The following is a 24,687-nucleotide window of genomic DNA, read 5'->3' on the forward strand; positions in this document are numbered from 1 at the left end:
TTCCTGTCAACAGTATATTCTACTTGAAACAAAATTGCACCAAGTTTTCGAAATACTCTCATACGCACACCAATTTGGTTTTAACGGGAGACTCTACTGAATTCCAGGTAAATCACTCGCACATTTAGGGTTGAAGTAGGACATAAAGCTGATGGGAACTCGGGGACTGCACCTTGAGTCCAAAGAAGGCGAAACTGATCAAGAAATGTTGAAGTGTTTCAAATCTTATGAATAGTGTTCCTGTAAGTGCTTTTCTGGAGTAGAAACTGAAAGCATTCAGAAACAGAAACACAACGGACGAGCAACCATCCTACGTATACGACCGATCTCNGGGGGAGACTGTGGCAGTAACTAAGTTCACTGAGGATAGACATAAATTGCATGTGGATGCGAAGCCTGTCACTGAACAGAGATTGGGGTCAAAATAACTCACTTTTCTGTGGACTTCGATTGGACCAGCTACTAAAGGAACCAGACTGGGAGCCGAAGTCGCCCGGTCCACGACGCGGAGTTTTGTCGAAGTGTGAAGCCGCTGAAACCGAACAAGGTCCACAAAAGGTTAGTGGAACGAAGCAATATGAAATCAATTTGGTCGGTGTATAGGTTGAAGGAGACTATAACAAACTCGATCAGTCACATGCCCATCCTCGGCTGGCAAAACAGGCAACAGAATAGAACACATAATAGAATCCAGCGAATTGGGTTCTAATTCCTATTTCCCCGAGAGTTCGCCATGGGTGACAGAAATGACAGAAGACGATCATGTATTTTGGACCTGAAGTAAGCGGGTAGAAAACACAATGCTAACTCACGAGTAGCTGAAATCTGAGAACCTCGCACCCAGTCAGTGGTGTCGGGGATTACTGTTGCACGCGTCGGCCCGTCTCGCTGTCCACCTGAAAAAGTAAGTGCGTAAGGAGTAAGTGGTTGAAGCCAATCCGTAGTAAATGACAAAGCTCAGTACGTAACAGCCCTAGCAAAATTCCGAATTTATTCAAAACGGTTATTCGGTGGAGGCAAATCATTACGGAAGGGTACAGAACAGTGGATTCTCACACCGAGGACACGTTAGACATTGTTATTCACAAAGTTGGTTAAATATACAAGAACCTACTCGAAAATCCGAATGTGTGACGTGGAGGACGATGCACAGGTTCCACAACCCTTTCAGAAGTGTTCTGTTCAATCGTTTCACCTGCAGGCGTTGAAATACATTAAAAAACATTCTCCATGACAAGCCTGTTTGTCCGGTAGGTTGGATGAAAAACGAATGAAAATAAACTCCTCAGTGAATAGCCTACCTCTCTATCAGCTGTTATTTTAAAGGTGCATTTGGGCAGCTGGAACGTGTTGTTGAGGGACACCGTAGGTCACGAAACACATCCATGGTGCTAAATTGTGTGGTTCCCAAAATCACCTCACTCAAGTTCATGCCAGTCGCACCAAAAGGTTCGAAAGGCTAAGCTAACCTCCTGGATTCAAAATTACGACCAACATCTCAGTCAGCACAAGTGTTTTACTCAACTTTAACAGATGAAGGGGGCACTGAAATCAAGCAGCTGAGGAAAACACAGAACCCATCTTCCTAACCCGTTTGTGAGGAAAAAACTAGTGCACCGGCTGAGATCATCCATGCAGAGCATTTCCGATGCAGTACAGGTGCCGTACATCATCATCGAAGAGAGGAACATTAGTGTTGACACTGATGCTTCACCGCCGTACAACCATAAGGTTCATATTTGAGTGAGTGAAAAGAGAAAAAGGGTGGATAAGGGACCTGATGCTGGCCTATGCCAAGCATTCTGAGGTGCCTACACCTCCAACCGCACGGATGCCACTGACATCGACAAGCCACCATTTCTTGCAACTTCTCCAGCCAAGCACAGATGCGGGCACGGAGACCCCATCCTGGAAGGTGTACAACACCAACAACACCCAAACTCCCCGTGAACTCTTTCACGCCCTTCTACCAAGTCATGCGCTGTTCACCTCGCGGTTTGCGCCATCCTGAAGGAGGCACGGAGAACAATACTAGTCTCGGCAGACGGTGTTTCGGCATGCATAGCACAGGACAGCCTGAGGTATCAACCGAACCTGGTAAACTGGGACTGATAAACTGCACAGTTGGCAGAGCCAGATAAGAGCAAACGGTCTGACCTAAAGTGGAATTTAAGTATCCTATATGGAAAACGCTTTCATCATTTACAGCAATAAGTGGACCACAGAATTTGCTGCGTACTGTATAGTGGTAGTGGAGCTGATGTGACGGCCTGCTAGCGGTTCCGCTTTCAATGGGGCGAGATGGTCCAAGTGGGTAGAGGGCGAATTTACTGACCAGAAGGTCCGTGGTTCGAACCCGACCTCTGCCTCTCGGCTTCCCCTGTCCGGGCTTGGCAACCTGGCCAGTATCTCAGCCTCTTGTTTTCGGGTGGCATGGCAGTTAGGCACCGAAAGGGTGCTACAGCTGAACGATTTTAATTCCTAGCAGAATTTCATGTGTTCGATGTTCAGGCTAACGGCTGTCTGTTTGTGCTGTAAAACCCATGAATATTATTTACGAAAAAGTGCGTATATTTACGTATCCCGACCTACAGTGACCACTTTTCAAATAGTAACTACCCTAGGACCAACCCATGCCCGAAGGATTTTGTTGCTGCTCTCCAAACTTCCCGGTTGGCACGGACACTCAGTTTTACCTGGCGTCCGGCTGCTGCAGTTGCGGTCAGGAAGAATCTGACGTGCGTGTCCCGAGAAAGATACGGTCTTGTCCGAGACCCAGTGTTTGGATGAAGTTGGTTGGATTGCACCTCAAACGGAAGTTCCGGTTCTTAATTGCACTATGGATATCTGTTCACAGTGGCCGTTAATGTGCGACATACGACGGTCCGACAGGCATTCGAGGCACCGGTTCTGGGTCCACTAGATTCTCAGCGGATAAGGGGGGACCTGGACAGGAGGACGATTTGGGTCCTCAAGCGGAAGCTCAAAAGCCTAACCACAAGGCAGCACTGTTTGGCGGAAAACGCAAGTGTATTTTAATCTCTACAGAGTAAGCGGCCACAAGTGTTCCAACCTCCAGACTGGAGAACCAGGAGATTGTGTTCGTCAGGCCTCGAACCATTGATCAACCTGGTATGAGACTGTGAGTGTCGCAAGACGGTACCCGGAGATTGTGTTCGTCAGGCCTCGAACCATTGATCAACCTGGTATGAGACTGTGAGTGTCGCAAGGACGGTACCCAATAAAGCTCAGTGGGTCGCAGATGTACACAATTTGTCACACGGCAATAATGTCCAGTCTACGTGACGGTGAATACACTGGATTCGAAAAGCCGCGTGAACAAACAACTGCGGTCCAAGTATTTGGAGAGAGCAATACCCACAGCTTGCTGTTTGGGTGACTAAGCAGCTAGGATAGCAACAGTTGCGAACTGGCTTGCACGTAAGAAGTGAAATTACGAAGTATGCTACCTAAAACATATCCGAAACACAGTGCCGTTTTTTCTCCTAAAACAATACAACGTGGCCAAATGAACTAAATAAAGCAGTGACGACCGTGCACGAAGACTACCGCTAGGCTAGATTCTGTGTAGTCGGAGAGGTTCTAGTTTGACACAATGGAGATCGAAATATAGCTCTTAAGCTATTCGAAAAGAAATGTTAAGAACTTGTTGTTGTTCGGGAGCTTTGGATAACTAACTACTTTAGTCATTAGCCGAAACCATACAACAGCCTTTTCATAATTTGGTTTCCAAAATGATGGGTGTGTTGGCCGAACGATCTTACTCTTCCGAGTCTGCATCGGACTCACAGGCCTACACGCGGTGGTACACCCAGACTGCGCAATCACATCTATTCGCAAAAGTCCAGTGGTCCAACAGGCAACTCCGTGTCGGATGCCAGTGGACGAACTAACCACTAATGAATGGATGAGGCAAATTTCTGCTGTTCTGATGAAGTGGAACACGAGTTGGGAAATCTCAACCGTTAGGACCGCTCGTTTGATGAAGTTCCCGCGAGGGCTCTCAACTGAGCTGTGGCTGTGTATTCACGAATCCAGAAAGTTTTCTGTCTTGGTATGGAGTGAAAACTAGCATAAGTTTGTTGGGTGTCAAAAAAATGGATATCACGACCCTCAAGGTGCCGCGGCTTGATGAGGGGATGTGCCAGGTGGGGGTTTCATTTATGCATGCCTAATACGCTCATTTTTCATGTTGTAAGCAGCAGGCATCTACTTAAAGAGAATAAAATTATTGAAAATAACCGGACCTCCAAAACGCATATGCACTCTGAGCTGTGTGCGACTACGATATCATTCTGTTGTAAGACGTAGCGAAATGCTTGAAGCAGATTACGGTTAAGGAAACAAGTTCCTGAAGGCTGACTGAAATCCAACAGCGCCAGTATGACTCACCACAATGTATGACAATACGCATTCAGTTTGAATAAGAGCACAATCATCAGTTTTTCAGGGGCGGTCTATTCCGTAAAAGGCCTATCGCCCATATTGCCACCGGTGCTATGACAAACCCTAACAGTGAAGATACGCAAAATGCCAACTTACTCTTTTTACTCTCTTGCAAGCTTTCCTCCTCTGCCCGTGCTGCCTCGCGTAAAGCTGCCTCCTTTGCTTCTAGGAAAAGGATCGAGTAAAAAAGCTTACGAAACACCAGATGGAGCGTTTTATTCAATGTCCTGAACAAAATAGGATTTCTATGTTCAATCAATAGAGGAAACTTGAGTTGGGGTTACAAAACACTGCCGACGGGAAAAATCCTGAGAATACATGAACCCAAGGCCATCGTTCGATTTAACTCGGGCACTGCCCCACGATTATTCGTGGCTGTTTGTCTTCAATGGTTCAACAGTCAGATAAAGCATTAGAATTTTATAAATTAAGTCTATGAATGCAATTACGCTTTGTCTGCTTCGAAATACCCATTGACATCAATCGGGACAAGTCGATCCGCTGGCAAAAGCCCAGTGAAAATAGTATGACGGTATTAAATAGACCTCCCTGTGTGTAATAACGGTAATAACTCAGCTCAGTTCTTGGTCTGAAACTTCCAAACTATTGTTGTTGTTAAAGGAACTAACAAGGGTGTATGAAACGTCCAAAACTAGGCTAAAAACACTTGTACAGCGTATCGTACATAAAGCGTATGAGAGAAAAACCTGGGAATTTCCACGCCTGGACGCGACATTGGCAACCGGAATGTTCGCAAAATCTTCTCTGTCGGTACTTCCCCTTTGGACTTCTGAAGCGTTCCGCCTGGCCGTTCGAATGTAGAAGACATGGCGACGAGCGGACATGAGTTGCACCATACTCACAACAAAACTGTGCGAACGCCGATGATGTGAACTGACTGTCATCGTCGAGTACGATAGTTTCTGGCACTCCAAAGCGACTGAACGATCCAGGACTGTAGTGGCACTTGTGGGGTTGTTCACTGAAAGAACTTCTGGTCACCAACTGGGCCCACATAGTCGATGTGAAGACGAGACCAAGGTTTGGTCGGCTGTTTTCACGCGTGATTTCGACGCTTGACTAGACCGCAGGCAAGATTTGGAGTACTGCTCAATCTGGGAGCCCATTAGGGGTCAGTAGACGTAACTTCGAGCAAGGGCCTTAAACCTCTTTGTTCCCGGGTGCCGTTTATGAAAATTATTCAGGACGGGTGTGCAGCACATTTGGAACGACGATCCGTTCTGAAAATAAAATTCATCTGTCAGCTAATGATGCGACCTGCCCCTTGACCTAAGGTTTCACTTCGTCTTTTGGACAGATACGCGGCCATTGGCTGCGGTGGTACTTGATGACCTGCTGAAACACAGGTAGACCATGTCAGCAGTTACTGGAAGAATGCGAACTGGTTCCGACACTGCAGTTCGCTTCCGGTTCCAAGGCAGTTGTTGCAACCACAACATCCTCTGGTTCTGGCATGCTTGAACCAATGAGACCCGACCTGTGCGAGGCCGGTGGTGGATTGGTAATTGATCTTGAAATCGTATCCCAAAAGCAGAGTGGCCCATCGCAGGGGCTCATGGCGGTATAAACCGGAATCCACGGTGAGGAGCTGCTTGTGGTCGGTTATTAAGGTGAACTGGCGGGCGTAGAGCATTTTATAGGGCAAACACGATCACCAAAGCTTCCTTCTCTATCTGAATGTAGTTACGCTAGGCTGGTGTTAGGGGTCCGGCTGCATTTGCAGCGGCTTTCTGACTACTGTGGGGGGATATACATGCAGAATCACTGTGCCAATATCATAGTTCGAAGCATCTGATGTCAAAACCATTTTGAGTGACAGATTATAATGGATGAGAAGCCGGAACTCAGTTTGTATTGGACAGCGTCAGAAGCACGTTGGCATTCTTCTGACCATGTCCACTTGAGGTTCTCGGAGGTGATACATAGCAAGCAGAAACGAGCTGTAGTGAATGACAAGACCGACAAAAGATCTGAGGGATGGCACGTCTGTGGGTACTGGCATACATTTGATAGCGTCGATGTTCTCCGGGTCTGGTCGGCGGCCGTGTTTGTCAATGGTGGAACCGAGATAATTTAACGAAAGTATGAAAAAGATGCTTATTTCTCGGCGCACTCTGAAGCCATACTCTAGAATACTACTAAGCACATAACCAAACCGCTGCCACAAGTCGTCGAAGTTGCAACCCATCAAAATGAGATCGCCCAGATAGGCGACAAAACTGGAGGCATTCCCCAGCATCATATCCATGGTCTGTTGAAATATGGCTAGCGTTGTCTCGACACAAAACAGCAGTCGGGTATTGTGGAACAGACCGAAGTGCATATTGACGGTCCGAAGTTCTCGAGATTATTCCTCGACTTCAACCTGGAGGTAAGCCTCCACCAAATCAATCTTCGCAAAACATTAGCCCCCATTCAGTCAGGAGAACAATCATTTGGAAGAGGCAGACGATGGGTGTACAGTGCAGTATTGAGATCGGTGGAGAAGTCTGCCCACAATCGGGTGATCACGTCAGCCTTCTGCACCAACATGATCGGTGTAGCCCATGCAGTGATTGGTCAGTTGGAGAACACCAGACTTCTGTAGTAGGTCAATCATGAACAAGGCTGCATGAGGTACTGGGCGTTTCGGCCTGAAAACTGGTTTAGAGGAGGCACATTCTGGCTCACGCTTTTGTGCACCATCCAAGCCTGTCGGTGAATATGGATGCATTTAGTTGTAAGAGGTCCTCAAGTGAACGCGTCGGGAACTGAGGTACCTTCGGGTGCTGTGTGCGTGAGGTTGCAAACAGAATTAATCAGCCTTTCCAGCAGATTCAGCTTGCCGATCCAATCCAGCTCCACGATACCAAGTTTGAGGCATGAAGTCAGGCAGCACGCGGCTTGTGCCGTCGAGCCATTGAAGCCTATGGAGCATTCAACCTCGCTTGTCAATGACAATTTACCCGCAGAAGCATTAGGGGCCCAACGTCCAGTCGGTTCCACATGCGGCTTACAAATTAGTTTCACGTCCGTTCATTGAGAAGCGTGATTTCGGCGCCCTTATCCAGCTGCAAATGATTGTATTGTTGATACAAAGCATCACAAACTTCCTTCGGCAGGCATAACCAACTTTGAATGTGGCTGTCACCGAGTTGGGCGGCGATTTGTGAGCTGCACGGCGGTGCTAGCCGCAGCGGCATCTGAGATTGACATAAATCTTCTTTAAGGTCATTCACTTGAGGGACAACCTTCTTGGCTGTACCAGCACCTAACTGCGAGTGGCAAAGGGGTTTCGGTGCAGAACTCCGCCTAACACTGTCGTTAACCACCATTTGGAGGGAATGAAATTTGGAAAAGTATTTTAAATGTTAGCTTGCTCCCAACCCTATTCACACGTAAAACCAGCACACGATCTAGGACAACACTTACTCTTTTCCTGTTTCGCCCTCTCAATTTCTGCAATCGCTTCTGCGGCCTTTCTGGCCTCTTCTTCTTCACGCGCTCTTCGCTCGGCTTCCGCTGCTTCTTCAGCTTCTTGTTTCGCCTTGCGTTCGGCTAACCTTTGAGCACGAACTCTATCACACTGTTCTTCCCATTCGGACAGGCGAGTCTTATAGCGGGTGTCTCTGGCCTCCTTCAACTTTGTAACGATACGCTGATAGTGATAGAAACAGGGAACAGACAATAGCAGGAGTAGGTCGGAAAATTACTTCTTTTTCTCACAGTTTTGAAACCACAGTTACAAAGTGCACATGAACATGCAGGCAAGCAGTGGTGCTTGTCCAAAAGATACATGACGCATGCGTTCCAACGATGGACATTGGTCATCGACGTCATGCTTGGTTAGGAAGATCGTTCCAAGCTGGCTAATGACCACTTCTATTTGTGCTAACTTGTGCCAAGCTTCTTCACGGAACTACGATACGACTTTGTTCATTATTATACCAGACCTTCAATAATTATCAGGTTTGTGCACAGCGCACTATCGGTGTCAGACAAATATTTAACTGCTATTTGAAGAGAACCCAACAGACGTAAGATGGCAGAAGTGAAACACAACCAGCCAAATTGATACAGAAAGCCTCAGATATAAACACAAGACATCAGTCGTCGAAAACCAAGAGTGCCGTCAATGAGCACCTCGTATGACATTTCCAATGGGCCTTGATGTATACATAACATATAATATAATTAATAAATAAATCATTCAGCTGTAGCACCCTTCTGCAGCCTAGCTGTTGTGCCAACAGAAGGAAGCATGACGGCTGGCATACTACCAGGTTGCCCCAGCCTAGACAAGGGAAGTTGAGAGGCAGAAATCGGGTTCGAACCATGTACCTTCCGGTCAGTGAATTCGCGTTCCTACCACATAACGCAGTAAAATACAGGTACGGGGCAGCTACTAGTCACAGCCACGGGATTTAAATGAAGGCTGCGTCCGGCGAACCTGCATAGTAATAGATTTCTGATACAAATGACTCTCCGTTGTTCAGACTAACATTTCGACGAACCGAAAGGATTTAGAATGTAGTGATTCTATCACAACTGATTATTTCCTTTTTGTCTGCCTTAGCTGACGGTGATTTAAGAAACCTATGGAGAACATAGTCTTTTATGCGTAATGAGAAGACCTCCTCGTTGAAATGTGTTGCGACGATCCTCACATGGGGAAAGTAGCCGATTCAACTTGATCGCTCAATCTTACCGACTGCTGAAAGTGACCGAAAGATTGATAACAAATTTCAACATTCATGAGCGTCTGCAAGGCTACGTACGAAAGACTAAGTAGAGGTGCACTTGGTGATAGGTGCAAACGTCTTTCCTAGCGTAACGGCTCTTCCAGGCATCACTGGTAAAGCAAGGTTGTTCGACAGGTAATCTTGCGGTTCCTCGACTTTCGTGTTTCCTCCGAGTAGCATACTAGTAATTCAACGAAGAAAGCTCAATCAACAACTGGACGTGTCACTGGGTAAGATTGGTGCTGAGTAATAGCCTGATTTAATTTGCATAACAAGTAAGTCGTATTTCAGCATAACCAAGAGTATGTGCGGCTACCCACGCTGCCACTGTTTGGCAGGATCCATCGGCCATTGACAGTAGGATGACAACACACGAAAAGTGGTTCACTTTATCATGAGATATATCACTCAATAAGGAGAGCCCGACTGTTTGCAACGCGAAACATGTCGGAGCATGACCATGGCCTTGTGGGGTCCACACAACCAATATGAGATGTTAATGAGGCCACCATCGCCGAATATTTTGAGTTGTTTTATTAGTTTCCAGAAGAACAGATGCAGACACTTGTTAGAGCATATAACGACAGATGACTGCCCACTAAATAGCATTAAAGACTACAGGGACTTCACTAAATCACGTCCTACGCGCGTCGTGCTCATCAGCCTCAGCTGTAACCAATATTCGATCTTTGGCACTATTCCATTGGGGTCCAGGTTCAGCCCCACATAAATAATGACGAGTGAGAAAATCAATTGCTTCTCGCCCTCTCGTTATGATATCTCATGCGGTAGTTAGCGCTAGCATCTTTTACGAACGTCAACAATTTTCATTTATGCATGTGAGATGGTTTTCAAGATATTTTTAGACACAACTAACGCTCTCAGTATAAAAACGACGATAAAGTAACGCGCCCTTTGAATGGGACCACAAAATCAGTGTCACGATCAAACATGACTGGATTACGGATAGGACTTTGAGTACAGACTAAGTTTGTTGGGCATTTTGAGTAAATCCCCTGATTACTTCGAGCATCGCAAGTGAAGATTGGCTGATATAACTAAGACTGGTGGCGATAGGTGATTGCGCAGGTACTACCAAACAGTGAGGCAAAAGTGTTAGACTATTCATATGGTAGGGAGGAATGGGAGCTCCCTTGCAAGTTGAGTACACAACAGAATGGACCAGTTTGGAAGCGAGATGTTGGTTATCCTGGAGCAAAGCACCTGACTGCAAATATGCATAATAAAAATCAATTAGTACAAACGAAACACTTATAAACCAATAAGGCGCTCTACTAACAAGCGTATCAATTCAATGGATAATGCATGTCATTTCCGTGTGGTATTTTACGAATGTGACAACTTTACTTCCTTGCTCCAATCACTGACTTCTATTTATACTCCCATCCGGGTTCGGTAGATCATGATAATGCCAAACGACTTGGTCAACGAATCGATGGACGCAGTGAAATCCCTCACACCAGCCACATTCCATAAGACCAGCTGGGACCTATCTCTACTACCCACCCACCAACTATTCTGGTACATCAGAAGAATCGGAGGAGGATCCGCAACAGTCAAAGGTATAGCTACCTACCTAAAAGCCAACTTCAAACCAATGCAAGAAATATGGACGCAAGCCGTCTCAAATGGGAATTCCATTTCCCCTACAAGACATCCTACATACCCGGGACAAATCCAGACACGACCCTTCGTTCCGCATAGAACTAGCAGACAACCCAACGCGGAATAGAATGGATGCACTACTTAGGCGAACAAATTTCATTAGCCAGAAACACAGATGTCGCACCTTATGCCGGATCCTTATTAGAGAAAACGTTCAGCTGTAGCACCCTTCCGGTCCTAGCTGCCCTAAAAGCCAACTTCAAACCAATGCAAGAAATATGGACGCAAGCCGTCTCAAATGGGAATTCCATTTCCCCTACAAGACATCCTACATACCCGGGACAAATCCAGACACGACCCTTCGTTCCGCATAGAACTAGCAGACAACCCAACGCGGAATAGAATGGATGCACTACTTAGGCGAACAAATTTCATTAGCCAGAAACACAGATGTCGCACCTTATGCCGGATCCTTATTAGAGAAAACGTTCAGCTGTAGCACCCTTCCGGTTCCTAGCTGCCATGCCACCCGAAGGAAGCACGAGGGCTGTGATACTGCCAGGTTGCCCAAGCCTAGACAGGGAAGTCGAGTGGCGAAGGTCGGATTCGAACCGCGGACCTTCCGGTCAGTAAATTCGCGCTCTAACCATTTGGGCCATCTCGCCCCATCCTTATTGGACTACCTGGAAACTGGAGGAAAAAATTATCCAAGAACTACATCCATCCCACTAGTTCAAATACCAATACCACCAACACAATCACCAGCATCAAAAGCAGAACCTCCCTCCGAACTTCCACAGACCTATAAAAAAACAACGAGACACTAAACTCACAACTACCCAGAACACCAGAGTCAATAACTACCAACTCTCAAGAAGACCACTGACTACCCAAAACGCCAACGCATTAACACTGACGAGGACTCCACAATCAGGTCTAACTTAACTGTAGCCAAACATGTACACAGACTATTCGGCATCCACTACTACAAAACCGACATCACAATCACTAGGGAACAACACCTCACGCTCGCCCAATACAAGCCGGCGGATACCAGAACCACGCAGTGCTACACTACATCACATGCCTCCCGTATCAGCTATTCGAGCTTTGGAGAATTAATAAAAACGGTGACAACCTTAGAGACCTTGCAAACCTCGTTAAAGTCTAAGATTACATTCATTACAATCATGGTACCATTCACCTTAGTCACTTCGTACCACTACAGCAAAGTCTAAGCAACACGACTCAACAGGACACGTCGGCGCTCAACACAATCCCCTACGCCTAAATTGCCAAGGACTCACTAGGAATATTAGACTCGGCTGTATCCTCAACAGCTATAGACACCAAAACAATGATCAACCAACAAATCAAATTAGGCAGCGATACCTAGTGGACCGAAGAAAGTGATGGTGGACTTATGGGACTCGCGGATGACAAAACCTTCCACCAAGGACAAACGGAAACATACCACTTCACATTCGACAACCAAATGAACTGCCTCAAACAAAAAATTTCACTATTCAACGACAAACAAGCGAACTACCTACCAGCCGCACGGAGAAAACCTTTGAAATACGGCATACAAATGAGTGTAACACTCAATGACACCACAAACGGACTCCAGCCGAAAATACCCGAAAAAGATCTGCCCTTCTTATTCATCTTCCTACCCTACATCGAACAAGTCAACTCAAGCGAAACCATCACCAGACTTTATGCACATGTTCATATGGAAACCGAACTAAACTTCACTCTCTGGACAGTACCCGATGGAGCCAAACACCTAACTACACACACGCATTTAAAGAACCAACTCACACCGACTACACACTTATACACAAACAAGACTCTCTGACAACAAGCTTCCCAGTTCAGTGGATAACCCTGACATTCCAATTCCCAAATCAAACCCTACTGACATTCCCTGAAACTCTCATAACAAACACCATGTACTGATGTACTTTCCACTCCGCTCACGCCATTGGTTGTCTTGTAGCTGAAATCTAATTGCTTGGAATTTTTCTGCGGTTCTGCCATAAGGCAACGTTGCGTTGTGTGCATAACCTACCGGAGAGAAGAGGACATCACGAGAAAACTCTGACCGGAGGAGATTAGTGGTTTATTTAGAACTTTTTGCTTCTATAATAAGTACCAAGGATACGTTAGTCCCAGCCATGAATTAGGGTGGGGGGGGGGCGATGGCATTTCCTGTTGTAACGGGCAAATACACGTATTTCTTCATCCCTCCCTCCAGTTAATACGGTCTGTGGACCAGCGAACCGCATCTTAAAGTCTTATCCGAACGTATGAACGCGAAATCCTGCTCAGTCCGGGGTCGCACACAGCGATCGACGGGAAAGTTTGACCACCCGTCCTACCCTATACAAACACCAAAACCGGGGCAAGACAGCATGAGCACCCAAGATATCTGACGGCGAGTTACTACCAGCGTCGAAAAGCAGGAATCAATAATACCGCATGGTCTTTAAGGGATAGTAACTCTAGATAGTGCATGGGGATCAAAGCAGGAAGTGCCAAAAGTTTGCCACATCAATTATGGGGGACGCACCACCTAGAGTTGCTACCGCGACTCACGCGTTCCGAAAGCTTTATGTCGATCACCACGCTACTTTGATCAGGTATGGTGATTTATCCTCCTTATCTCATGCCGTCAACGACTAGATGCTATCGTAAAACCTATGGTCAAAAATGGGAGTTTGATGACAGCCAAGTTCTTATTCCACCCGATGAATATCTAAAGTAATACTGTAAAATGATTACTGTTTCTAGATATGTTACAAACAGGTACCTGGATATCCGGCTTCATGCGAATAAGCCTGTTACGCTCTTTCAGTTGGCGCGCGTGTTCCGCCTTTGAGTGCTCCTCCAATTCAGTTACACTACGTTCGTATAGCTCTCGAGCTGCTCGGGCTTCTGGTTCAATGGCTGCTTGTAGTAGTGGGATCTCTTCCAAGCGTATGGCACGGACGAAGTAGTCCAATTTTTTCGCCAGGGCTTTGGCCTTTTCGGCCGCTTCCTTTCGCTTCTTTTTCACTTCCAATGCCTGGAGCAAGAGGTAATGAACCGTTGAGTTGGTGTATACGGAAATAAGCAACTCAACTAAAGTGCATAGAGTTGGACCAAAACAGGACAGGAGGATGATGGGTCAACTTTCCCACATTGTATCTCGAGGCAAAACCGATACGTATATTAGAAGACCGTGATCAACACTTGCTTCAATTGGCCGAGCCTCGGAGGGATAGGGAGGTGAGGTAACAAAACTGGCAACAATTTTGAGTAATTTTTCTATCTCGGGAGGCGTATTATGTGATCTAAGTGGTTCTGTACACTGTATGAAAAGTACTCTCAGGCAAAGCTGTCTCTGTAGCACGGCGGGCGAGTCTGGTTGTGAGGAAGAGTGAAAGTTGCTGGCCGCGTAAACTTATCCTGCCAACAGATCTTCCGTCACAAGCCGTGTCATGAAAGGTACGACTCAGCCAGCTGGTGTCTTACTAATACGCTACGGTCGATTGGGACATTTTCAGCTGGGCAGTTGCTTATCAAAATGGGACCTGCCAAAGCCAGATGAAACGACCCAATGTGGCAGTTTACCCAAAGTGTAAACAACACTGATTCTTTGGTATGCTCTGTGATAGCAATTTTGAAAGGACCAGAGAAATTCTAAGTGGTTATGATGATGTTGGTCATGAGTTTGAAAAACCGATGACAAACCGCACATACCTTTTTTTCCAGAATTTTGTCTGCATCAAACTGATCAAGCTGTTCTTCTGTCAGGTCCATCTTCACACCTATCTTATGTTCCATCAGTAAATTGTAATTTCCACGTGCAATTCGACGTTTGAGTCGGGCCTGTTCGTCCTCTGTTTTACGACGCTCGCGTTCTTCTGCCTCCTTGAGCAGATTACGCTCTTCGTGCTGCAGTCTCTGCTCGTATTCAGCCTGGCGTCTCGCTTCCTCGTCCATGAAGTACTGGAAAAGAAAAAGTTCAGCCTATTGAACACAGGACAAGCCGTCTATCGTCTTTATGGATCTCTAGACAGGTACTGTCTTACTCTCCCGTTGAGGTCTTTCATTCCATGAGACAGGTTTCTTCAAATAAATAGTTCCCCCTATATGGCAGTGAGCCACCAGTATTCGACGTTAGTGCTACTGTGCTCAATTACTGCTTTTCTTGCGACAATGAGTGAAAAGATATGCATACGGAGCACAACTAGTCGACTGGTGTATTTGGGCAGCATACCAAGACACTCTTGAGCAACGGTTTTTACTTTATTGCTATTAGTAAAACCACATTTGATCAAAATAGACGCTGACACGACCCATCTTCGCAAACCAGACTTGTACGTAAAAAACCATGAAGTCTCGCAGTGAAACCATAGGGTGTTGAACTTAGGCGCAACAAGACCAACTCACCTGATCGCGTTCTCTGTGAATGCGCTCTACCTCTTCTTTACGATATTCGATGTAGTCCCGACGTTCAAGCAGTTCTTTATGGAACCGTTCCTTATTATTTCGATATTCCTTCACCAAAGCACGACGGTAACCCGGCATCGATTGGTTTTCATCCAACATTTCGGTAATTTGCTGCATGACTTGGGCAAAGACAGTCAACTGCCGAGATAATTTGTCAGGCGCATTTACGTGAGTGGACTGGAAAGCGACAGCATACATGAGAGCATGGAATTAGGCAAATTCTTGCCGGAAGATTTATACAACTGGAAAATTAATGCCGAGTTTTGTCTGTATGGAATAGAATAAATTAAACTGGAGTGGCTTGTCAAGTGATTTTGGAGTTGATGCACCGTAATGTGATTATCTAGAACGTCCGAGAGCATGTGTCCAGCGAAAATGGATTAAAGTACCATCTAGAGGAAGGTGTCCAAACGACTGTGAACCGTTTGAAAAATGAAAGCAAATCAGGCCTATTTTCGGAATCGGTATTCGCAGTATGTCAAACCCGGGTAGGAGCGGTTAGAACCTGTTTGTCATACATGCAGCAGTTGACCAATGATAGTGAATTGAAGGTAAATTCATTCGCGGGAATTAAGACCATGTTGACTTGAATTCTGGCTGTGAGTTAGGCAAAATACGGTACAAACATAGGCGTTTTTGAAGAATAGTGTCACGAGCCAACCTAGAACAGTAACCAAGGTCATTTTGTAAGACGGCAAGCTGCTGACAGGCGTCCAAAAAAGAAAACGTCTGGGATAATACTTAACCTAGTGCAGTTCATGATTCTGGACTGAGAAATGGAGGTTTCTTTAGCGTAACAGATAAAGACATACCTGGGAAACCAGCTGACCACCATAGTCACACTGACTGATCCCCAGATCTGTAAACTCGTCGAACATAATGGCTTGAAGTCGATGATTCAACCGGATAGGAAGTTCCAAGTTGTGGATTAGTTCAATCACACACCTTTCGAGAGATATCGAATCCATGAAAGGGCACAACTTCATGAGTTCCTCAAACCGGATGGTTTGATAAACTTGTGACAACTGAAGCACAGTCTTTGAAACAATCACCTCGTGAAGCTGGCTGATGTATACGTTGAGCTCGGGTGTGTTTTGAATTAGACCCAAAGCCGGTTGAGACCGTTCCCATAAAGTAAGGGGCTGAAAATCAGCTTCCAAAACTTGATACAAATCGGCCAGCTCTGAAGGGACCATTGTATGTACTTTGTGTCGCACGAGATCATGAATCAAGCTCTGGCGTGTGGGGACCTGAAACAAACCTGTTAAGTGGAATACCATAAAAACCAAAACGACGGCTAGTTACCCAACAACCCTGCCAACGTCTTTTGTTTGATCATATTGTATTCACCAGAAAGGAGAAATTTATCCGAGTTCAACTTGGAATTCGGCAGGGGAATTGCCAAAGTGGCACACAGGACACGAGAACCAAGGGTCGAAAGCTCTTCGCGAGTGATATTCTTCTTATGATCCCGATACAAAAACATAACTTTGTGCAAAGCTGCAGCGTGGTACAAGTGACATCCACAGCGCAAGAACAACTCGGCTGATTTCGAGTAATAGTTTGTCAAAAGGACAGGACTCGAAACTTTCTTCGACATGAGGATAAAGCCCCATATGTCCTCGACGGCTTTGAAAGCTTCCTACAAAAAGTAAATCAAACGCACCGCGAACAGCAAGACAAACATTGTACATTTCCAGTTCCATGGCACAGTCCAGCTGCCGAAGGCGTGTTTCGAAATGCAAGATCTGCGTCTCTGGGTTGTTCAAATTCACCAAGTTGGGAGCGTTTGTTTGCGTTTGATTTTGTACTTTTTGTGTGTGTATTCGTAACTGATGAAATATATTTATTAGATGGATTCCAAATGACTCACCAGCTCACTCAGTTTGCGAAATTCTGCCTTACGACCGTATTTTATGCAAAATTCATAAGCTACAGGAGGATAATATGGCTTCCAAGGGAATCCCATGACTTACTGTCGTTTGCAATTTCATGATACAAGTGTTCCAGCTTGGCACTGCTACGCAATAGATCCAGCACAAGGCGATACCCATCCCAGAGGAACTTTAGCCACGGCATAAGGATCATCCTTGCCGAACGATCTTGAGATCCTTCAAAACTGACGGCATTCAACATGAGGCTAAATATGAGCATCTCGAACAGCCATATGATTACCTTTCAGGAGTTTCAAGGACATCCAAATCTTCAATATCCATGACTGCAGTTTTTGATTCGCGCTGAGCCTCCTCTGTTCGGTTCTTGATGAGAGTGAGATAGTATCGAATGACCTGTTCCAAAGAAGCAGTGTTCTCCATAGCGCTGATGTTTTTATACTGGTAAATGACTTTTCTGAAGTGGATGTTCTTTCGAAGTTCGACGCATAGTTCGACGAATAGCATCATCAGCTCCTCCAAAACCTTTTGCCACTGCTTGGCTCGGCGTAACTTCATGACATCGTACAGGATTTCTAGGGCTATCGCCTTTTTGTCGCATTTTATTAGCTCTAAAAAAGTCGTGGTAGAACGAAAACACGTGGTTAAACTATGTTGAGAGAGGGTTAAAAGCAACCGGTAGTACACTAACCCACCGCTATAGCGATAAAATAAGGGAATAATATTGATAAGTGACTGTTACTGGTAAATTGGATGTGGAATGTTTAATACCAACGATAGACGGAACAAAGTAGAATGTTATGGTGCGTTTCCTAGCAAAGGGAATGATTTTAGAGGGCTCATAGTTGAATGTGAAACCTGTATAAATACGCAGAAACTGCCTATCATAGACTAAGATGCACACTAAATACATAAGCTTTTGAAGAGGGGGTTAGAGTTTGAAACAATGCAGCGAGTTTCAGAGGTAAGTTTTGTGGAGGCGGGAGGAGGCAAACACTTCAGTTCTGCCGTGGAGGTCAGGAAATCGGTAGACATGAATGGACGGGAGTGGGAGAGAAGTATGATTAAAAGGCCGAGGCGCAAGGACAGAAGAAGGTACTAACCAGGCAGACACTGAAGGACCAAACACAATACGATGGAGTAGTAAAACACCTAAAATTTCCAAGTGACGCGTCACAAAAGCAACTACTTGAAACCGTGAAAACGACGTTCCCTAGATCAGGGATAATGCCTCTGTTGCAAACGGCGCCGGATGAGGATAAACATCAAAAGCATCGGGCCTATAGATCGGTGAAGTCGGGTGCTTGGCTTTCTTAGATGGCCAGTGGTGAGAGCAAATAATAAGGATACAAAAGCATGCTAATCTTGGTGCTATCTGAACATTCACAAACCCCAGAAACCTATCCAAATGGAATTTTGCTTGCTTGCGAACCTACCGAACAATTCTGGAGTCTGTGTGACAGTCACTTTTATCGACCCATTAACTTGCTTTTGCAACCACGAACCGTGAACGATTGTCCGTTGCTTTGGAGTACCACATATGAATGCTTCATAGAAACCGTGTATGGCAGATTCAGAGCTACAGTCCACTGGAGTGTAAGTAGACAAACAGTGCTATGGACATCACATTCTCAAGATTGCTTCACAGATGCTTCTATACCAACTGCACAGAGGCGACTGTCAATGAGTATCCAATAAAGCAGAGGCACTTCAGCTCGGTCGCTAGATATAATACCACCGCCCGCATAAATAACTGTAGCGGCCTCCGCATCACCAGAGGTGCGGAATCGGAATCAGGAAGAGCGAGGGGCCAGTCAGATTATTTTCACTCCCTGCGTCCTGTATTCCTGTTTCTGACAGACGGCACGCGTCGACGCAGAGGGAATCCGGACAGGAGCAAGAGCCACCTGTTGTACTGCTTGCTTCAGTGTGCAAACATTGAAGGCCTCAAGGGTTCGAAATGTCTAGGGTTGTCACTGAAGTCAGAAGCATAAATGCTGCACATGCATGGCGAATATAGCAGGCAGTCCTAGAGCTGTGAGGTGCGAGGATAGTATTCAAGATCGGGTGGGTAGGACAGAAGAGGGCGAACATGAGTGTAAAAAGACAGGCGTCAGAGGTAGCACGTTTCCGCTTGCCCGCCCCGCGGTATACAAGTAAGGCGGCCCAAATGGTGACACCACGCGACGGTCGATGTGGCATGAGATTGTTTCAGTTGTATGATGGTTGTACGCATTCTGGGGTACTACCAGGGCGCCCACACCTAGACAAGAAGCCGACTAAGGTCCTCAATCAAAACCTTAGGCTGAGAAGCCTGACCTCAAGGTAGCGGTGTGTTGACGGGAAATGCAAGCGCATCTTAATTTTTACGGAACAAGTCGCCACACAAGTTCCAACCCCCGACATGGAGGGACAGGAGGCTGTGCTTGCCAGACAGTTCACCATTGATCAACCTAGTATGCGAGAATCAATGTGGGAGAGATGGCTCAAAGGTTAGAGCGCGAACTTACCGACCCGAATGTCCGTGGTTTAAACCCGATCTCTGCATCTCAGTTTGCCCCGTCTAGGCTTGGGGAACTTGGCAGTATCCCAGCCCTCGTGCTACTTTCAGGTGGCATGGCAGCTGGGTACGGAAAGGGTGCTACAGCTTGACGATAGATCAATGGGTCGCAGATGAACACAAGCTTTCAAACTACAGTAAGGTAGTCTCCTCGTGACGTGTGGAAGGACCGGATGAGTTCGAGTGAGACATGGGCATCAGTCCACAATCGTCGACGAAAGTCTAGCGTGTTATTCCATTGCTTTAGCGCAATAAAGCATCCAGTCAAGGCTGTTTGTACCATACAATCTTCAAGGGTTGCGAGGCCGTCGTGGCTAGCCTAGGGACCCTACTTTAAAAACATCTGACGTGAATAAAAATTCTAAGAGAATGGAGTATCTCGACGATGATTCCCATACTCAAGAAGGGTGCAAAAGCATCGTGTGAAAACCAAGAAGACATCAATATTGTGGTGATAACTTCCAGGATGTTCTTTCGTTGACCCACCACAGGGGAAGCCAGATTCGCGAGAATTAAGCTGGATTTCTCCTGGTCGGGGTCACATCCATCATAGCTTCACTTTGTGTCAAGTACTGGAACTGTGCTACTCCTTCTGACACCAAAGAACGATCGTCTTTCTCGGTCTCAAATCTAATATTAACTCCGTTGACAGTAACGACGAAGAGTGTCCCTCTTAAAATCTTTCTCAGACACCCATTTCTTTACAATCCAACCAAACGAAGGGTGGAAACGAGCCACATGAGGTGAAACGAGTTGGCATCGAAGTATGAAAGCCAGTACTAGCTGTGTTGGTGATTGACATCTTCCTGGATGCGGACCCCAAGACGGGCCACATCAAGGGTTAGAGACATTGTCAGACAGGGCCCAGTCGTGCTCGTGCATCCAAGCTATTGCCTCCAATATATAGCTCCCTTTACAAACACTTCAATTAAAAGTCCACTGACTACCCGTTTACCCGGGCCTAGACAGGAGAAGTCGAGAGACAGAGGTCACGTTCGAACCACAGACCTTGCGGTCGGTAAATTCGCGCTCTATCTCGTCCCAAATAATCAGTGAAACCACGGCAACTATAACCACTGAATTACAATCACGCGGTTCTCACAGCTGATGACGACCATGTAAAAGTCGTTCAGCTGTAGCACCCTTTCGGCGCCTAGGTGCCATGCCACCTAGACCTAGACAGGGGAAGTCTATGGACAGAGGTTGGGTTCGGACCACGGACCTGCTGGTCAATAAATTCCCGCTCTAACCACTGACCCATCTCTCTCTCTGCATACAAAACATGACGACGATGTTTTGTATGCAGAACCATTTGGATCTTTACAAAATGGCTGATTATCGGGAAATTTACCCAGAATGAGTGTCATGTTACGAATAACATAGGCCACAATAACATTCGACCAAAATACCCAACTTCAGAATGACTTGGCTAAGACAGCAGAGGTGGGACCAGTCCCTCAACCCCAAGAAATGTTTTAATTCAACTGAAAGCACTGTCTGATGAAGCCAGTGCACGAAACACGAAGGTCCTAATCATATTTGTGGTGTCAGAGGTCGCGCGCAGCAGGCTAAACTGGTTACCACATGGCCGGCGACGCCTCAGAGGCGTTGCTAATGTCGGATGGCGTCAACAAATTCGTAACAAGATCACCAGAAGACGGATATATGGTTGTGCGGTGGGTACTTCCTCCGCAGCAGAAATTATCAGAACCATCAACTGCGACCGCTCGGCTATAGGCAACGCACGCCGAAACACCGTCCGTCGAGACCAGTGTTGTTCTCCATGCCTTCTTCAGAATGGCGCAAACCCGATGTGAACAACGTATAACTTGACAGAAGGGTTTGGGTATTGCTGATGTGGTACGACTTCCAAGATACGGTCCGCTTGACCCCTCCTACGCTTGGGTGTAAATATTGCAAGAAATGGCGGCTAATCCATGTCAGTGGCGTTCTGTCGTCATTTTCTCCCAGACTGTGTCAGAGCGCTTAAAGGTGCAGGCACCGCAGAATGCTTGCGATAATACGGTACCAGATCCCTCCGTCATACACTTTCCCCTTCTTCAAGCAAAGTTAGATTAACTCTGTGGGTGTGGCTGTGAAACATCAGCGTCAACACTGGCATTGCTCTCACCGATGGTATGACTCAGAGTAAACGTGAGCCTCGGAGTGGACAGGAAGCCAGGAGCTTTTCAACGAGTGACCAAAATATGGCGGCGGTCCATACAGCTACAGATCGACCTGCACTCCGACTGTCGGTAGCAAGCCGGCAAAATGAGATGAGTCCCACTATAGTGTGCTTTTGTCAAGCCTCAGATCCTGAGCCCCAGATTTGAAGCATACAACTACCCTGCCAAATAACAGTAAAAGCTTGATACAGTTTCCCGGTGACCATCGACGCCGTGCGTGACGATGTCTTCAGGAGGGAACTCGATAAATGCCGGGGAAGTCTTATTTCAAATAGTCTAGACATGAGGTGCAAAGGCAAGTAATGTGTATCCAGATTCCCAAATTCTTGGAACAGTTTAATGTCCTCTACGAACTGGTCCACACCGTTGTGGGCATTGACAGCTGCGGTAAAAACCCTACGTGGAAGAGGTTCTCCAACAGGATGAGAATATCGCAGGTATGTTGTTGGCCACTTCAAGATGGTCGGCGACACCGAAAATAAAAATAGATAAATAAATAAATAAATAAATAAATAGATGAATAAATAAATCGTTCAACCGTAACACCCGGTGCCTAGCTGCCATGCTACCCAAATGAAGCACAAAGGCTGGGACACCGCCAGCCTGCTTAGACACGGGAATTCGAGAGGCAGGGATCGGATTCGAACCGCGGACCTTCCGGTCAGTAAACTCGCGCTCTAACCACTTGAGCTAGTTCGCCCACACTGACCGGAAACGGTACTGGGGCTACTCATCGGAGAGCATCTGCTGCAGTAAACGACGAGTGTCGTTTCAGTTGATTTCAAGGTATTGAATCCTCTGGCTGAACTTCGAGACATGAAGTTTCTCCATCGAAGTAGGGACATCAGTAGAAATTTTGTCCAACTGTGACATCTATGACACCCGGGGTGGTCACTGTCTGCCAGGAGCAATCATCATCATCATCGACAGCATGACATCAGTGTTCAACACCGATGCTTCACTGCCGTACAACCATGACTTAGTTGAAAGCCTTATTGTAACGAAAAGAGTAAAGGTGGACGGGGGGTGGACTTAGTGCTAGCTTAACACAATCATTCCGAGGTGCCTACACCTCCAGACATTCACTCAGGCAATCTGCATAAAAACTGACAACAAGAACGCCACTGACATCGGTTGGCAGCCATATCTTGTAGTGTCTCCAACCAGGCACAGTGAGGACCACGCGGTCCCCATCCTGGAAGGCGAGTAGCACAGACAACCCCCAAGCGTTTCGTGATCCCCTTCATACTCCTCTGCCAAGGGTTGGCCACCTCTCTGTTTACGCCACTCTGAGTTGGGCATGGAAAACAGCACTCTCTTCGGTAAACGATGGTTCGGCATGCATAACACATGTCCCAACCAACGCAGCTTCTGGTGCTGGAGACATTCTTCAATGGAAGTACCCATTACACAACCGAAAACACGCTCTCTATCTGCCTCGTTACGGATTCGCCGACACCAACCCACACGAGCTATGGTTCTGACAGGGCAGCAGCGCGGTCCATACCACCCCCATGGATCAGAAGCTGATATATACGCATGGAGGATGTAGGGGAACCCGCAGCCTTTGGTCACTGGTGTATCCGAGGCATTGGGTGAGTCTGGTCGGAATATTGGATTCGCAATGTTGAGGTACACCTGATAGTCTTAGAGGGAACTTTCCCACCATGGATGAGCTACTCATGTTCCATTGTCTTGTACTGGCTAGGTCATATACTTGGCACGCCACAAAACAGTCCACTTCACAGAGCTCTCGTCCAGCCCTGTGCAAACTAAATGTGACTGAGATACGGGCACGATGACCTAGTAAAGAAGCATGAAAGCACTAACCAGTGAACTCAGTTAACAAATATAGCCTACATGGAGGGGGAATTATTTAAACGATGATTAATGACACTGACAGACTCAGTTCAACCGCGCAGCCAGTGGCCTCCTGCACCAAATGTATCGCAGCTGTCGTTTCCTGTTCCTCCAACTGACTAGACTGATACTGATACGAGGTAGCCGATTGTACCATTGCTCCCCGTGCCTGAATATCTCACAGCCCTGTCCCCTTTATCCGGTGACCAAGACTGTGACGACTGTAACCAGAATACCTTGAGCGAATGGTTTCTAGTAGATTAACTGAGCTGAGCTCCCATGACCGATCGACACAAATTGTCACAATAATTCACACTCGAAAGTTAGCGCCGTAATTTCCAGTGTACATGCTTTGCACTATTGCTCCTCGTAATATGTCTTATCTGTAAAAGGCCCAAATCCAGAGCGGGTTAAGAAATGCGCAAGCGGCGACCAGACCGGTTCCTTATCCGTAAAAAAGGGCCGCCGCGGAGTATGTTACAAAATGAACCCAAAAACCCATGAAATCGAAGTGATATAACGTCATGAGAGCATGCACTTACCTCTCGCCTTCGTCAGAGCCGTCTCCGGCCTGTGATACTGGTTGGGAGCCATGCTCGAACGCCCAAGGTCAGCAACCGGATAAACGTCAATTTGCCCGGGTGGCTCGAAGCAGCTTATTCAAACTATTCGCCGTCTTCCAGTTTGGCCATGATTCTCGGATTCACGGATTGATACACAGGAGCGAGGCTTTTGCCCAAGTTTCCCGGGTCGGTTTTGTTCTTGTCGGTCAGTGGCTGTCGTTCACCTGAAAGGCACAAGTGAACAAAGGGTGTAGCACTGCTCTTTATGTTCTCAGCGCGGGGCAGTATGCT

The 24,687-nt window shown here is 46.5% G+C and overlaps 4 protein-coding genes across 4 annotated transcripts in view; 2 read left to right on the forward strand and 2 right to left on the reverse strand.

Annotated features, from left to right (window-relative positions):
• Positions 1-705: 705 nt before the first annotated feature.
• On the reverse strand, positions 706-24,461 carry T265_12915 (hypothetical protein; the record flags this gene model as incomplete). Its single annotated transcript, XM_009166223.1, is given in 13 exon segments — positions 706-896; positions 1,115-1,195; positions 4,564-4,632; positions 7,900-8,125; positions 13,651-13,905; positions 14,583-14,831; positions 15,276-15,512; positions 16,148-16,596; positions 16,641-16,977; positions 16,982-17,167; positions 17,209-17,267; positions 17,312-17,838; positions 24,376-24,461. Coding segments are annotated over 12 exon segments (2,517 nt in total).
• On the forward strand, positions 10,639-10,962 carry T265_02051 (hypothetical protein; the record flags this gene model as incomplete). The annotated part of the gene is made up of 1 exon (XM_009166199.1): positions 10,639-10,962. One exon carries the CDS (start codon positions 10,639-10,641, stop codon positions 10,960-10,962), a length of 324 nt encoding a protein of 107 aa, XP_009164463.1.
• T265_02052 (hypothetical protein) lies at positions 12,331-12,696 on the forward strand (the record flags this gene model as incomplete). Its single annotated transcript, XM_009166200.1, has 1 exon — positions 12,331-12,696. One exon carries the CDS (start codon positions 12,331-12,333, stop codon positions 12,694-12,696), a length of 366 nt encoding a protein of 121 aa, XP_009164464.1.
• A 37-nt stretch (positions 24,462-24,498) lies between the features above and the next one.
• The window catches only part of T265_02054 (hypothetical protein), a gene marked incomplete at both ends in the record, with an annotated part of 7,809 nt that continues 7,620 nt past the window's right edge, over positions 24,499-24,687 (reverse strand). The window contains one exon of the mRNA XM_009166202.1: positions 24,499-24,620. Coding sequence (XP_009164466.1) covers positions 24,499-24,620 — 122 coding nt within the window. The remainder of the gene's footprint in view (positions 24,621-24,687) is intronic.

Source organism: Opisthorchis viverrini, assembly GCF_000715545.1.
Source record: "Opisthorchis viverrini unplaced genomic scaffold opera_v5_23, whole genome shotgun sequence".
NCBI lineage: Eukaryota > Metazoa > Platyhelminthes > Trematoda > Opisthorchiida > Opisthorchiidae > Opisthorchis > Opisthorchis viverrini.